General features: G+C 42.8%; 1 protein-coding gene across 1 annotated transcript in view; it reads left to right on the top strand.

The window, feature by feature from the left end:
* The window catches only part of BCKDHB (branched chain keto acid dehydrogenase E1 subunit beta), a 237,392-nt gene that overhangs the window by 15,400 nt on the left and 205,514 nt on the right, over positions 1–16,478 (top strand). The window contains exon 3 of the mRNA XM_040350008.1: positions 678–746. Within this exon, the coding sequence (XP_040205942.1) occupies positions 678–746 (69 nt within the window). The remainder of the gene's footprint in view (positions 1–677; positions 747–16,478) is intronic.

Consider the following 16,478-nt stretch of genomic DNA (forward strand, 5'->3'; position numbering starts at 1 on the left):
CCTATCAGTGTCCGTCAGTGCCACCTCATCGGTGCCGCCTTATCAGTGAAGGAGGAAACTTACTTAATTTTATAACGAACAAAAGCATAACTTTTTTTCCCCCTAAATTTTCGGTCTTTTTTTGTTTAGCAAAAAATAAAAACCGCAGAGGTGATCAAATGCCACCAAAAGAAAGCTCTATTTGTGGGAACAAAATGATAATTCTGTTTGGGTACAGTGTAGCATGACCATGCAATTGTCATTTAAACAGCGACGGCGCAGAAAGCTGAAAATTGGCTTTGGCAGGAAGGGGGATAAGTGCCTGGTATTGAAGTAGTTAAGGGAAAGATGGGACTTAAATTGATTTTATGCTCTTAAACATTTGGTATTTAATGGTTAATGTTAATCTATTTTTATACTCAAGGTTACCTACTAATGGAGCTGGATGTGGCAAATGTCAATTTAGAAATGTATAAACTATTGTTTAAAAAAGGGGGGGGGGGAGGAAATCGTATTCCTTTTAAGCAAATAACCTTTGCAAAGCATGCCGCTCAAAAAAAAAAAAAAAAATACTAGTTGGCATAGTTTTAAACAAATCTTTTTGCATAGCCCAAACTGTTGTGCACAAAACGTCATCAGTGTTGGCTGGGCAAGACTGTAATTCATTTTTAATATAATTTTCATTTTTTTTTTTGCAGTAATATTTGGTGAGGATGTAGCTTTTGGAGGTGTCTTCCGATGTACTGTTGGCCTGAGAGACAAGTATGGTAAGATAGGTTTCTTTAAATTTAGTAATGGTGTGTGTGCGTGTTTCCAGCTTTGTAAAGTTTCATTACCTTTGTTATGCAGGTCTTTTGACTGTTCTTTTCTACCTCCTCATGGCTCAGTGTCTAGCCTGCATAGTGCATTCATGTGAGAGCTAACAAAATTGTGTCTGTATTTATACACATACACAAATTGTGATTTTAAAAAGCCACAAATTTGGAAAATTAACCTTTCAATTGCCATTTTAACCTGTGTGTGTGCCACCTTCTGTGTCTCTACCAAGGCCAAACATTCCAGAGTATGTAAACTTTTTTTTTTTTCATTTCTGTTTATTGTTTAAAAAGGATAAAAAAAACTATGATAATAAATGGCTTCATGTGATTGCTATCCTTAAATAAAAGACCATTTTTTTGTCATGATCAGTCATATTTTCAATATTAATGTCACAATTTCTGCCAGGATATGCAAACTTTTGCGCATAAATGTAAATTGAAAAAACTTCTATTCTCAAATAACATGCTTGGAACTGGCCACACCTGCATCCTACTGGTTGTCTTTATTGATAAAAGTAAGACATGTACATCCAAAGATACAGTCACATAAGGGGACAGCCGACGCGTTTCGCACACAATTAGTGCTTAGTCATGACTAAGCACTAATTGTGTGCGAAACGCGTCGGCTGTCCCCTTATGTGGCTGTATCTTTGGATGTACATGTCTTACTTTTATCAATAAAGACAACTTCCTTAAAGCGGGGGTTCACCCTATAAAAAAAAAAAAAATTTTTTTTTTCTTCTAGCATAAAATTCGGCATAGTAGCGCAAGCTACAGTATGCCTGTCTTAATTTTTTTATCCCCGTACTCAGTGTAATCGTACATAGAAGATTCCGACTGCCCACGGGGAATGGGCGTTCCAATCCAGACGGAAGGTGATTGACGGCCGGCTCTGGCGCGTCACGCTTCTCCGGAAATAGCCGAAATAGGCTTGGCTCTTAACGGCGCCTGCGCATAGTCTGTGCGCAGGTGCCGTGAAGAGGCGAGACCTACTCCGGCTGTCTTCGGGGAGCGTGACATGCCAGAGTGGGCCGTCAATCACGCTACCTCTTGAAAGGAACGCCCATTCCCCGCGGGCAGTCGGAATCTACTATGTACGATTACACTGTGAGTACGGGGATAAAAAAATTAAGACAGGCATACTGTAGCTCGCGCTACTATGCCGAATTTTATGCTAAAAAGTTGTTCTGCAGGGTGAAACACCGCTTTAAGTTTATCCGGAGTGCGGCTGTCCATCGATTTCCATGTTTGCCTAGTGCATTGCCATCACCTTGGACTCCTGGGAGGTTCCTCCAATTGTCTACTAAAGATCCACCTGGAGCGGTGACTCCCTTCCCTTGTATCCTACTGGTCTTTTGGTTATAAAAAAAACGGCTACATGGGTTGAATTTTGGGTCAAACATTTGAGCACAACTGTAAGAACTAGGGCTACGAGCCACCTTGGGAGCTTTTAGGTATGTATCTATGCCAAGAGTCAGTGAAAAATATGAGTAACAATTGTAATGTGGCTAGCCCTATCGATATGTTTCCGTAACAGATGCTTGAGACACAGGTTGATCCACAGAGAGAGTACGCGGCGTATCTACTGATACGCCGGCGTACTTTCAAATTTCCCGCGTCGTATCTTTAGTTTGAATCCTCAAACCAAAATACGATGGCATCTGGGTTAGACCCGACAGGCGTACGCCTTCGGATCTTAGATGCAATACTTCGGCGTCCGCTGGGTGGAGTTCGCGTAGTTTTCCGCGTCAGTATGCAAATGAGCTATTTACGATCCACGAACGTACGCACGACCGTCGCATTCTTTTACGTCGTCTCTAGTCGGCTTTTTCCGGCGTATAGTTAAAGCTGGTGTTTTGCGGCGTATAGTTAGACTTGCCATGTTAAGTATGGCCGTCGTTCCCGCGTTTAATTCAAATTTTTTTTTTTGCGTAAGTCGTCCGTGAATCGGGATGGACGTAATTCACGTCTATGTTAAAAAAATATGACGTCCTAGCGACGTCATTTATCGCAATGCACGTCGGGAAATTTAGGAACAGCGCATGCGCAGTTCATTTGGCGCGGGGACGCGCTTCATTTAAATGAAACACGCCCCCTAATCGCCGATTTGAATTCTGCCGCCAGAGATGGACTACGCCGCCGTAACTTACGGCGCAAAATCTTTAAGGATTCGAAGATAACACAAGTAAGTTACGGCGGCGTAGCGTATCTCTGATACGCTGCGCCGGGGAAGATGTTTGTGGATCTGCCCCTTAGTTCTTCCATAATACAGGCTATCTCTGTTGAAACAAATGTGATGGTATGTCAGAAAAATATATATTTTCTAAAAATTGCTAAAAATAACAAGTGGCTTTGTTTTTTATGTAAAACATACAAAGAATTTAAAAAGCAAATCGCCAATCAATATTAATGATTCTTTAAAGAATAGAGCTATGATTTAAAATATTGAGTGCAACTATTGTATCTGGAGGCAAGCATTAAAGTGTTACTAAACCGACAACCGTAAAATCCTGATGGTACTGAGCCCTAGGAGGCATTCTGCACATTCTCAGGTGTGTATTGCAAATTTAAAAACATTTTTTGGGAGAGTGCATGTCATCGCCACAGGACCAATCATCACTCTCCAGACAAAGTCAGGGGTCGTGCAGTCTCATAGGACAGTCAGAAGAGAATGAAAACTCCACTTACAAGCTTTAAGCAGTGCTTAGATGGATACTGATAGAAGTCACAAGACTTCTATATACTACTGATGAGAAAGGGTATTTAGCAGTTTGTTTGCTAAAAAAAATATAATATTAGCATTTCCATGTTCTGTGTACTGTGGGAGACCAGATATAGAGAGTCCAGTACACATGACTTTTTGCTCTGCATATTTGCTCAACAGAAGTTGGTCTTTCTGGAAAGCCGGCATACGATCAGCATTTTCAGCCATCGGCTACAAGTGATGATCGGTGTATGTTGGCGTTCGGGGAGCTCCCCCAATCAGAATACGTCTCGGCGGGAAAGATCCTTGCAACAACATAATTTGATTGTGTTGATGCAGGGATCTGTCGTGTGTTTTTATTTTTTTTTATTTTCAACCCCCTGACAGTGAACGGAGAATTGGTAAATGTATGAGCTCATCTCTCCATCCCCCCCATCAGTATGCTCCTTGCACTGCTTCTCTTCCCCTTAGTCTGAGCTCTGATATGCAAGAGACTATCTCCAAGTCAAACTTGGGTACTTGTGTTGCTTGCAGTTTAAAAAAAAAAATCTACATATAGTGATGTTTTAAAAAAACTATAGATCTGTAATAATGTGTCTTTTATATTTTTCTGGAGTTCATTTGTAAATTATGGATCAAATAGAATAGGGTTATAAATATGTGATAGTCTTGCGAGTTTCGTAAAAACAAAAAGTAACTATATACCTCGGATTGCGAGTAACGCGGTAAACGAGCGTTTCGCAATACAAGCTATTTCTTAATTTTTTTAAAATTCTGACCTAGTTTGTGAGTGTTGTCTCAAAACAAGCAGGATTCAAGCCTCTGCGGTGTGCAGTACCGCATTTGGCCAGAGGTGCGGGGGGCGCTGGTAACGCTCAGAACCGGGCGGATGCACTTGGAAATATACTCCGTTCCCAAGTGTTTCCGAACCTCTCTTTCTCTGTTTCTGAGTGCTCCCAAGCAGCTCCGAGCGGTCTCCAAGTATTTCTGAATCTCTCCGGCGCCCCCCACCTCTGGCCAAATCGGTACTGCATACAATAGAAGTCAATGTGGAACGAATTATCTTCATTTCCATTGACTTCTATGGGGAAACTTGCTTTTGATATTACAAGCATTCTCCTGGAACGGATTATGCTTCTAATCTAAGGTTCCACACTGTATATGTACTAGAAACGTGTGTGTGTGTGTGTGTGTGTGTGTTTTATTCAAAAGACCAGCTGCTAGCACTGATCACATCCCCAATGTGCATGTGCACAAAACTCAATATATAAAAGTGCAGCACTGAATCATGAAATAAAAACAAATATCAAAAAAGATGGTTGTAGGGGACTTTACAATAATGAGTGGCTTTTGATGTAGTGTCATGTTATATGTGTACTCTCCCTTGTGATTTCAATTATGAATATGCTCTGGAGTTTTGTAAGCTGTTTTTTACATTTGCTCAATAAAAACATTTGTTTGAGAAAAAAAAATGCAATTGTGAAATCGTATATATACTGGTGGTAGTTCATCAATCAACATACATTTGTGGAATTTTCACTGTTTTAACTACTTGCCCACCGGGCCTATTTCGGCACTTCTTTCCTTCATGTAAACATCACAATTTTTTTGCTAGAAAATTAATCAGAACCCCCAAACATTATATATATTTTTTTTTAGCAGACGCCCTAGGGAAAAAAATGGCGGTCATTGAAACTTTTTTTTTTCTCGCACAGTCTTTGCGCAATCATTTTACAAACGTCTTTTCTTGGGAAAAAATAAAAAATGGTTTCATGAATTAAAAAATAACAAAACGGGAAAGTTAGCACAATTTTTTTTGTATAATGTGAAAGATGATGTTTTTACGCCGAGTAAATAGATACCTAACATGTCATGCTTTAAAATTGCGCACACTCATGGAATGGCGCCAAACTTCGGTACTTCAAAATCTCCATAGGCGACGCTTTAATTTTTTTTAAAGGTTACTATTTTCGAGTTACAGAGGAGGTCTAGTTCTAGAATTGTTGCACACGCTCTAACGCACGCGACGATACCTCACATGTGGGGTTTGAACAGAGTTTACATATGTGGGCAGGACTTGCCTGCGTGTTCGCTTCTGAGCGCGAACTACCGGGGACAGGGGTGTTTTAAAAAAAAATATATATATATTTTTTAATTTTATTTTTATTTTACTTCATTTTTTTTATTTTTTTTTTTACACTTTTATTCCTATTACAAGGAATGTAAAAATCCCTTGTAATAGGAATCACTGTGACAGATCCTCTTTATGGAGAGATCTGGGGTCAATAAGACCCCACATCTCTACTTTAGGCTTACAAGCATGAGATTGTGAAAAAAAATTCACCAATCTCATGCTGACAGCCGCGATTGCGGCTTTGTTTACTTCCGGGTAACCGGGCGTGACGTCATAATGTCACGGCTGGGCCTCCGACGGTCATAGAGATGACTGGTGACCATTTGGTCACCAGTCATCTCTATGCTTCCCAGCCAGCGCCGGCCGATTCGTTCTCCGGGCCCCCGATGGTACGGGAGAGCCCGGAGAAGAACCGGATGGGGGGGGGGGGGGGCGGAGACGTCCTTTCCCGCCGCCTATAAGAGCAATCAAGTGGCGGAACTGCCGCTTTGATCGTTCTTATCGTGCACAGAATCGCTGGCTGAAGACTGATATCTAATTAATGACTGTAGCTGCAGGTATCATTCAGATATCACAGCACAAAGTCAAAGATGTCCTTGGTTGTTAAAGTGGAGGTTCACCCTAAAAACATTTTTTTTACATTAATAGTACAATAGTAACAACATTTCATTTTGGCAGTTTTTTTTTTTTTTTTGCTCTGTACTTACTTTTATATCCGGATTTTGTCCAGGGCTTCCGCGTTCTGATGACTTCGGGACTGGGCGTTCCTATCCCAGCCTCAGGGTTCCGATGACTGCGGGACTGGGCGTTCCTATCCTTCCGTTCGATGATTGACGTCTTGTGAAACAGGTGACCTGTCGCACAACGCGCGTCACCAGATTTCCGGAAATAGCCGAGCTGCGAGTCGGCACTATACGGCGCCTGCGCCCGCCGTGTAGAGCTGAATGCGCAGGCTCCGTATAGTGCCGACTCGCAGCTCAGCTATTTCCAGACATCTGGTGACGCGCGTTGTGCGAAAGGGCACCTGTTTCACAAGACGTTAATCATCGAACGGAAGGATAGGAACGCCCAGTCCCGCAGTCATCGGAACCCGGAAGCCCTGGACAACATCAGGATATAAAGGTATGTACCGAGAAAAAAAAAATGACCTGCCGAAATGTAATGTCCTTAGTATGCTGGCTCTACTAGATGTAATTTTAAAAAAACTTTTTTTCACCTTATTTTATGGACATTTAACTATGCACTTTATATGTTTGATTCAATGATTTTTTTTTTTTAATTTGTTTATAATTCATGATTCAGCGGTACACTTTTATATGTTCGGGGTTCTATGCATTTCATTCAGAACAGATTGACCAAATGTTGTGGGGCTGCAGAACAGATGTATGCCACATGAAACCTGCAGGTACATTGTGTAAGGACTTCTAAGAACTAGAAATGAATGTGGTTTGTGTGTGTGTGTTACCTTTTTTTTTTTTTTTTTTTTTCAGTGAAAACATTGTCGTCCTTTTCTCTACTCTCAATCTATACAGTATATTATTAATATTTGTTAATATTCTGTGAAAAAAAAATCATTTTGCAAAGTATGCAAAATGGGTGAAAAGTTGTAGTTAACCTGCTATACCTCAAAACGTATACATTTGGTCTGGTCAGGAAGCTTTTAAATGGCTATGGATGTAAAGGTGTCATTACTTTGTCTAACACTTGTGTATAAAATGTTTTTTTCAGCTCTTGTATATTTCATACACGTTGCCTGATAAGAAGACAACCTTATATGGTGTGGCAACACACGAAAAGGTGAACTAACTCCAAATATCCTGGACACCCTTCAGGACCACTGCTGCACGTGGCAGATGTGATGCCGAAGGGTTGATTTACTAAAGATAAATGGACTGTGTACTTTTCAAAGTGCTGTTGCTCTGGGGCTTGGTAAATGAGGTAAAGGTTCACTTTGCAAAGAATACCCAATCGCATGCAAGGAAAATTTTAAAAAAACATTTCTGCTTGCACATGATTGGATGATTAATGTCAGGAAAGCTTCCCCTCGTTTACTGGGCTCTGGAGCAATCGCTCTTGTAGAGCACAACTTTGCAAAGTGCACAGTCTATTTGTCTGTAGTAAATTAACCCCACAGCACTGCCAGTATAATAGTCCATGCACCACAATATACACCCCCAGACTTGATTTTCCATCATGATGCTAGCAAGTGACTGCGCAGACTATTGAGAAGCACTTCTTGCTTCTGGAGCGCATACCAGAAGAAGCCTAATGCCCTGTGGACACGATCGGTTTTCCCGTTTGGAAAAAGTCCGATGAGAGCTTTTGGTCGGGAATCCCAACCACGTGTGTGCTCCGTTAGACCTTTTTCCAATTGAAAAAGATAGAGAGCAGGTTCTCTATTTTCCCGTCGGGTAAAAAAAAAACCTGACGGGGCTGACCAATGAGTACTTGTCATTGCGAGCATTACAGGGGGTTTTAAAAACAGGGCTGTGATTTTCAGTGCATGGGCCGATTTTTAATTTAATTCTTTTTTTTTGTAAAAGCGATAAAGGTTGGTTATCTTTCCTCCGGGTGTCCCCTCAGTAAACCAGGTGCTAAAGGGGCACCCACGTGGGCACGCTCTATAGGTACACACAGCACCAGTAAGCCACGTCCCAGCTCCCTGTTCACAGGAGTTTGACTGACAGCAGCGGGAGTCTATGTCTCCTACTGCTTGAGGTGTCGCCTGTGAAAGCATGAAATGAGAAGCGGTGCTGCAGCCAGGATAGTGCTGGATGGGTAAGAGGAGTCAGGTAAGTGTTCAGGAATGGAGGTGGGAATTTTTTTTTTTTTTTACCTTAACGCTAGGGTTGTACCGATACTAGTATCGGGACCGATTCCGAGTATTTCCCGCAAATACCCCCGATACCGAAATAGAATACTACGCCACCGCCGTTACGCCGCATCCCCGCTGCCGCCGACTGCTTAATACGCTCAGGGAACATCGCAGCTTTCATTTGAATAGCTGTAATGAATCGTGCCGCGTATAGACACTCCCCCTTGCTCGGGTGAACTGACCAATCCCGAGCAAGGGGGAGTGTCTATACGCAGCGCGGCGCGAATCATTACAGCTAATCAAATGATAGCTGTAATGTTCCCCACGCGTATTAAGCAGTCGGCGGCAGCGGGATGCAGGTAAGGGGGACATGGCTGGATATGGGGGGGAGACAAGGCTGGATATGGGGGGGAGACAAGGCTGGATATGGGGGGGAGACAAGGCTGCATATGGGGGGAGACAAGGCTGGATATGGGGGGGAGACAAGGCTGGATATGGGGGGGAGACAAGGCTGCATATGGGGGGGAGACAAGGCTGCATATGGGGGGGAGACATGGCTGCATATGGGGGGGGAGACATGGCTGCATATGGGGGGGGAGACATGGCTGCATATGGGGGGGGAGACATGGCTGCATATGGGGGGGGAGACATGGCTGCATATGGGGGGGGAGACATGGCTGCATATGGGGGGGGAGACATGGCTGCATATGGGGGGGAGACATGGCTGGATATGGGGGGGGGACATGGCTGGATATGGGGGGGGGGGACATGGCTGGATATGGGGGGGGGACATGGCTGGATATGGGGGGGGGACATGGCTGGATATGGGGGGGGGACATGGCTGGATATGGGGGGGGGACATGGCTGGATATGGGGGGGGGACATGGCTGGATATGGGGGGGGGACATGGCTGGATATGGGGGGGGGGACATGGCTGGATATGGGGGGGGGACATGGCTGGATATGGGGGGGGGACATGGCTGCATCTGTGGGGGGGACATGGCTGCATTTGTGGGGGGACATGGCTGCATTTGGGGACACAGTAAAAAAAAAGTATCGGCGAGTACTTGAAAAAAAGTATCGGTACTCGGTCCTAAAAAAGTGGTATCGGGACAACCCTACTTAAAGCGGGGGTTCACCCTTAGAGGGCACTTTTCCCCCTTAGATTCCTGCTCGTTTTTACTAGGGGAATCGGCTATTTATTTTAAAATATGTGCAGTACTTACCCGTTTACGAGATGCATCCTCTCCGTCGCTTCCGGGTATGGGCTTCGGGAATGGGCGTTCCTTCTTGATTGACAGGCTTCCGACGGTCGCATCCATCGCGTCACGATTTTCCAAAAGAAGCCGAACGTCGGTGCGCAGGCGCAGTATAGAGCCGCACCGACGTTCGGCTTCTTTCGGCTACGAGTGACGCGATGGATGCGACCGTCGGAAGCCTCTCGGAAGGCTGTCAATCAAGAAGGAACGCCCGCTCCCGAAGACCCATACCCGGAAGCGACGGAAGAAGATGCAGCTCGAAAACGGGTAAGTACTGCTCATATTTTAATACAAATAGCCGATTCCCCTAGACCGAACGAGCAGGAAGCTAAGGGGAGAATTTTTTTTTTTTTACAAATGGGTGAACTCCCGCTTTAACGCAGTAATAAACCCAAAATCATAAATGTATTGTATTGTAGCTTACAAATCATTGGATGTGGTGGCTACATACAGTTTTTTTTTTTTTCACCTGGTGACCTGGCCAGTAACACACCTCCTGTATTAGTGAGACACAGCTCAGAATGAATGAGCACAGGAGGCACAGCAGACAGCAGCATTGTTGTCCTGGGAAGGGGAATGTTAAATGGATTAGAAGATTTGGAACCACTTAACAAATTGATGCCAAACACCAGCTCACACTTTATATAATCCGTTACAGCAACTTTTTTTTTTCATTTGGGATATAGGTTTTTGTATGAATAGATAAAAAAGCTGATCATTTTATTCACCCTTGCCAGTGGTTGTTTTTTTTCTCATTCATATAAACTGATACATTCTGCTGGAGAACTTGTGCTGTAAAAAACTGATTTGCTGGCTAGATCACCAGATGAACATGGAAGAAAGAGAGCCTAAAAAGGAAACCAATATAGCCATTACCTCTAAGGATTGGTAAGCTGAAATATAATGTTTTCTTTTGGGTTTAATGCAAATAATGCATTAAGTTAAAAAAAAAACACTTTGAGTTTAGAAATCACTTCAGGCCCACCAGACCTGAGAGTTAAATATATGTGCATGAAAGGCACATCTTACATGAATCCCCCTATATTACTTTTTTCATGGTGGCACCTATACTAAATCATTGTATTCTACATGCGATCAGGTGTTCATTACTAAATATTGGATTTGCATGTGTTTTTTTTTTTTTTTTCTTGTATGGTCAGCAGATGGCGCTCTAACTTTATTTTTCTATCTTGACTGATACTGGAACGCTATCTTGATGAAAAGTTAAATGTTGCCTGCTTCACTAATCAACATTTTAGATTTATTTTTTAGCACTTATGCCGTGATTTAATTAAAGAAAAACATTAATCGTGGTAGGTTCTTGTGATGTCTGCCTTTTTTCATTTACTGCCATCTTTGCTGAGACTTATAATATTAAATGCATTTTTCAATGCCATATGTTAATCTATCGGGTGTAATTGTGATGGGAACTGATTTGTACCATTTTTAAAATATTTCTATAGAACCTGTATCTATAGCAAAACTTTTTTCTTTTGGGGGGAGGGGAGTACTAATCCTATAAGGTTATTTGTTTGCTGTCTGTCCCATTGGGGAGGTTTCTATTTTAACTCTCCCAAAATCTCCCCCAAATAAGTGGAATTTCCATCTCATAGAGCTGTCAAAGGAACAGGTGCCCCGATTATTATATTTATCCCCACCTCTTTTTTCTGGTGACAACAGAAAAGTTTGAGTTACCAGGACAGAGGAGTGGATAGAGAAGGAAATAAAACCTGATGGAGACTTCAACCCCACGGTCTGGTCATGTAATGGGGCACGGTCTGGTCATGTAATGGGACATGGTCTGGTCATGTAATGGTGGCACCGTGAGGCGAGGCATGACTAGTAGGAAGGGGGTAGTCTTATACGGTGAGTATATCCCAAAACCAACATTTTGGCTGGAAAATTAGGGGGTCGTCTTGTACGCCCAGTCGTCTTATACGCCGGCAAATACGGTGCTATGTTTGTTATATTTAACAAAACAAACACAAGACTTTAGCATCACTTTAAGCATCTTGTGATCAACCAATGTGGGGTCATTCTCCTCTTCATTTAGTTCCTAGAGGGGCTCTTCCTCCTAGATGTCCACATAACTACCTGGCATTGACAATTTTCATTGCCAGTTGGCAAAGGGGTTCTCAGGGTCCAGACAACTGCTGACAGACTGTGAGTAGTGAAGGGGACCAGACTGCAAAGGTTATTGGTATTGTGATGGACTGGTAGTCCTCACCAAAAAGAAAAGGTGTAAGTAAGGGGCCTGGGATAGGGGAGACTCAGTGTGTATATCTGACTTCACCATGTAGGGCAAATGGAACAGCTAGAGGGAGGTAGGGATATTATAGATTTTTCCCGGAGTTTGGCTTTAAGGTTATATTTATGGTTATAGGGGGACTTGTATGTGTTTTTTTTATAATGGCTTAAGTGTCAGGGCAAAGTTCCTTTCCAGACATTTACTCTCTTTGAATAGCATCTGACATAGTGGAAGTAGTGACTTGTCATGCTTCTATGTTGATCATATTGTGTCATAGCTGGATCTAAGTCTGTAGTAGCCTTGTCCATTTCTTCACTACAAGTGTCTGACATTAATGGAAAAGTGAGCTATGAATGACTTGGTATTCATTCTGAGCAGATAAAAAAATAAAGCCGAAGGTTGTGTTTAATAGTCTTGTATTACTACTTGCGTTTGAAGCTTTTTGTATGTTTTGCAGTTTGCTTACATCAAAGCTATTTCAGTGATATGAACTTAGAGTGGTAGAAAATTATAAATGAAACACTCCTATGGCCACGTCCGTATGGGGATTTGTTTAAGCAAAGAGCGATGGGGCATATAAATAGCCCAAGGTTGGACCTTGGAGGCACAATGGAAAGTAATAAGTATAAAAAGTTATATTTTATTTATAACAATACATGATAAAGAAAAGGGGGAAAAAGATAAATAATTAAAAGCATATAATACACAATACATGGAAAAGATGAACGTGTATGGTATACGTGGTAGCAAGCTCCTGTGTGTCAGTAGCAGTGAAAATGAATTCCCATCTACCAATGGTGATCGCTTACTTGATCACACTCTCCAGATCTGCTCTCTTCCCAAGCTGGGACTTTACTTGTACTGTGGGTGGAGTATTTTTTTTCAGTGCTGGGAGTGCTCCAGCATCCGGGATCCCACTGCCACTCTAACTGGTGTGTTCGGACTTTTTTCATATCTGTGTATCATCTTAGGCCAGTCACTTCACTTGGGTATATGTAGGGGGTTTTAAAACTGCTTTATGGTAAAAAAAAACTGTATTACTTACCCAAGCCTGATCTCAATCTAGCATTGTGTATGACAGAAGCAGCTCTCTGCTCTCTCCCTTCTCACTGGGCAGATTGATAGCAGCGGGAGCCATTCGCTTTTGCTGCTGTCAGTTGAATCCTGTGACGAGGGAGTGGTGTGTGGGGCTGAGCCACACTGTCCATTAATGGTAAACCAAAAATTCCTGATGCACTTGGCCAAAAACTGAAACCAAAATGGACAGTTTCTAAACTGAGAATGCAAAATATGCACAATTTCATATGTATTGGGTTAAAATCATTTTTTAAATGGAGAGTGTGTGTGTGTGTGTGTGTGTGTGTGTGTGTGTGTGTTTTTTTTTTTTACCCTTGACTCCAATAAAAAAAGGGAAATATGTGCAAAACCCCTTAGGCCCGGTTCACACTTGTGCGACGTCCTGCAACTTGGGACTGCAAAGTCAAATGTCAAGCCGTAGCCCATGATTTCCAATGAGAACTGTTAGTATCTGTGCAACTTCAAGTCGCACCGACTTCAAAGTAGTGCCTGCACTACTTTGGCTTGACTTTGATGCGACTTGAGTTCCATTGACCTAAGGATTGCATAGGCATTGCGTCAAAGTCGCACGACTTTCAGGTTGTACAAGTGAGAATGGGGCCAGAACGGTCATTGTTAAAACTGTCAACTGTATATCCTTGTCCAAGGATGGCTGTATGCCGAACCAGGAACTCCCAAGCACAAACATATGCTAGTTTGTTTAATCCGTACTGGAGAATGGGACTGTGGGCATGAGTCCTTACCATACTTTATCCATATCCTCTGCTTCTTAAAATGTACGAAGTACAGATTATTATTATTATACAGGATTTATATAGAGCCAACAATTTGCACAGCAGAATTTTCATTTGTGTTCTGTACTTTTGCAAATGAAAATGTTGTTGAGCGGGAGTTTTTTTCTTTCACAATACAGTACAGTAGTTAAGAATGCTTAAAATATTGATTACTTGTGGCTCCTCATTTAACGACCTGGTTGTTGGAACGGAACCTGGTTGTTAAGTGAGGAATGGAGTACCTGTACACAAATACCATATGATGCAGTTATATATTTATTTTTTGATTCAGGTTTTAATTAAGAGGGATCATTTATTATATTTTGTTATTGGAAAGAAATTCAGTAGATGAACTGGATTAAAGAAAAAAAATCATCTTCCATTCCAGTGTGACTTCATCTAATCCAATTGTATGTTCAATCCAGAAATTGCAGAAGTAATTATGAGCTTGGAACATTTTTGTGGAGTGAAGTTAAGTTCAAGTTTAACTCTATACATTACAGATCAGAGATCTTAGATGATGGCGGTGATGGCTTTATGGAGTTTTACTAAGAACTTGTGGAGCGCTGCTTGCTTCTGCAGCCACTAAAAAATGCAGATAAAATAGGTTATGTTTAATGAAGATCAGCCCAGTTTAAAACGGTGTGACGTTTGGTCACCCGGCTCTGTGCTTCCGGCAAACTAACTACTTTTGTTTGGGGCCTGTCAACCAAGGACAGCTTGTTCACATGTTTTGCAAGACCAGGAAAAATGTTCGCTTGGCTCCCCTTTCTATAGCATAGTGCATCTTTTGGTGGTATTTGATCACCTCTGCGCTTTTTATTTTTTGCACTATAAGCAAAAATAGAGCGACAATTTTGAAAAAAATTCAATATTTTTTTTACTTTTTGCTATAATAAATATCCCCCAAAAATATATATAAAAAATATATTTTTCCTCAGTTTAGGCCGATACGTATTCTTCTACCCATTTTTGGTAAAAAAATCGCAATAAGCGTTTATCGATTTTTTTTTTTTTTTTTTTTTTTTTTTTGTGACTGCGACATGATTTTCACAGCAAAAAATTCTATAAAAACGCATTGTTTACTGTGAAAATTACAATTGCAGTTTGGGAGTTAACCACTAGGGGGCGCTGAAGGAGTTAAGTGTGACCTCATATGTGTTACTAATTGTAGGGGGCAGGGCTGTACGTGTGACGCCTTTCCCTATATCAGGGAACACATGATCAATAACAGCGCCACAACGAAGAACAGGGAAGGTGTGTTTACACACACCTCTCCCCGTTATTCTGCTCCGGGGACCGATCGCGGGACTCCGGTGGCGATCAGGTCCCGCGGTCACAGAGCTTTGTACAGGTACGTGATTGTGCCCAGCCGTGCCATTCTGCCGACGTATATCGGTGTTAGACGGTCCTTAAGTGGTTAAGGTAGATATTAAGATAAAAAAAACATATTTCTTTATCGTTACATCACGGGACACAGAGCGGCATTCATTACTATATGGGTTATATGGAGTACCTTCAGGTGTAGACACTGGCAATCTTCAAACAGGAAATGCCCCTCCCTATATAACCCCCTCCCATAGGAGGAGTACCTCAGTTTTTACGCCAGTGTCTTAGGTGTTAGTCATGGTTTAGCTTGCCTCCGCATCCTTGGGATTAGGTGAGCTACCGGTTCTGTCCAAAAAAGCCTGCGCGCTAAAGTGGTCAGTAACCGGACCCCAAACCCTTGGGGTATAGCCCATAATGCTTTCTTTTTAAGAGAGCTGGACCCTGGGCCCAGAACTTAGAAACCTTTGGGGCGCCTAATGTTTTCTGTTTGCCAGGGTGCTGTATGGGCCCAGGACAGTGGATCCTTCATGGAAGAAGAAGGTTCCCAGGGCCTGAAGGTCTAGACATCCCCACGGAGATGGGGGAAGATTGGACCTCTTGCTTGGCAAAGTCCTGCGGCATGGAGCAGGTAAGTAAGGGGAAAAACCTGCGGGGCTTGGCTCTTAGCAAGTTTTTTCTGGGAGGTCACAGGGGACATGCCTAAGGTTATGCATTGCATCTGGCAAACCAGTCACATATCATGAAGATAGGATGGCTCTATATGTTATATTTCCCCATAAAAGGTGACCTCCCTGGTAGTGTTGGAAAAGCTGTGAGTGGGGCCTTTTATGTACAAGTGTATGTGTGTGTCAGAGAGCTATGCTTACCTGCAAGCCTCCAGGCGATGCTCTATCCAGTCCTCTCCCTCATGCCTGCAAGGCAGGCAAAACGCTGACCTCCTCGTGTGTTCACAGGCCTGCGGCTGCAGGAACAGAGAGGCCCTTCCTCCCAACCCCCCCCCCCCGTCGCGGGCGCGCGCGCGGTGCGCGTGCACGTGTTATAGACGCATTTGGCGCCGTTTTAGCTGGGGGGGAAGGGCGGGTCAGTGGTTTAAAGGAAGGGGCGGCCCTTCCTTAGATGCCACAGCTCATTCATTTCTCTGGCTTAAGGGAGGAAGGACTGGAGGGAAGCACGGGGCGCTGAGGACACACAGTGGCCAGAAAGAATACTACAGTCTTCAGAAGATTGTGGTTTAGCCTAGGAATAGGCTGGTTTTCTTTTCCATCTCATAGTCTTTTCTTTGGCAATACTACTCAGGGGGATAGAATGTTTTTTCTTGCCTAGATTGAAAAAAAAAAAAAAA

Source organism: Rana temporaria, chromosome 4, assembly GCF_905171775.1.
Source record: "Rana temporaria chromosome 4, aRanTem1.1, whole genome shotgun sequence".
In the NCBI taxonomy this organism is placed as follows: Eukaryota; Metazoa; Chordata; class Amphibia; order Anura; family Ranidae; genus Rana; species Rana temporaria.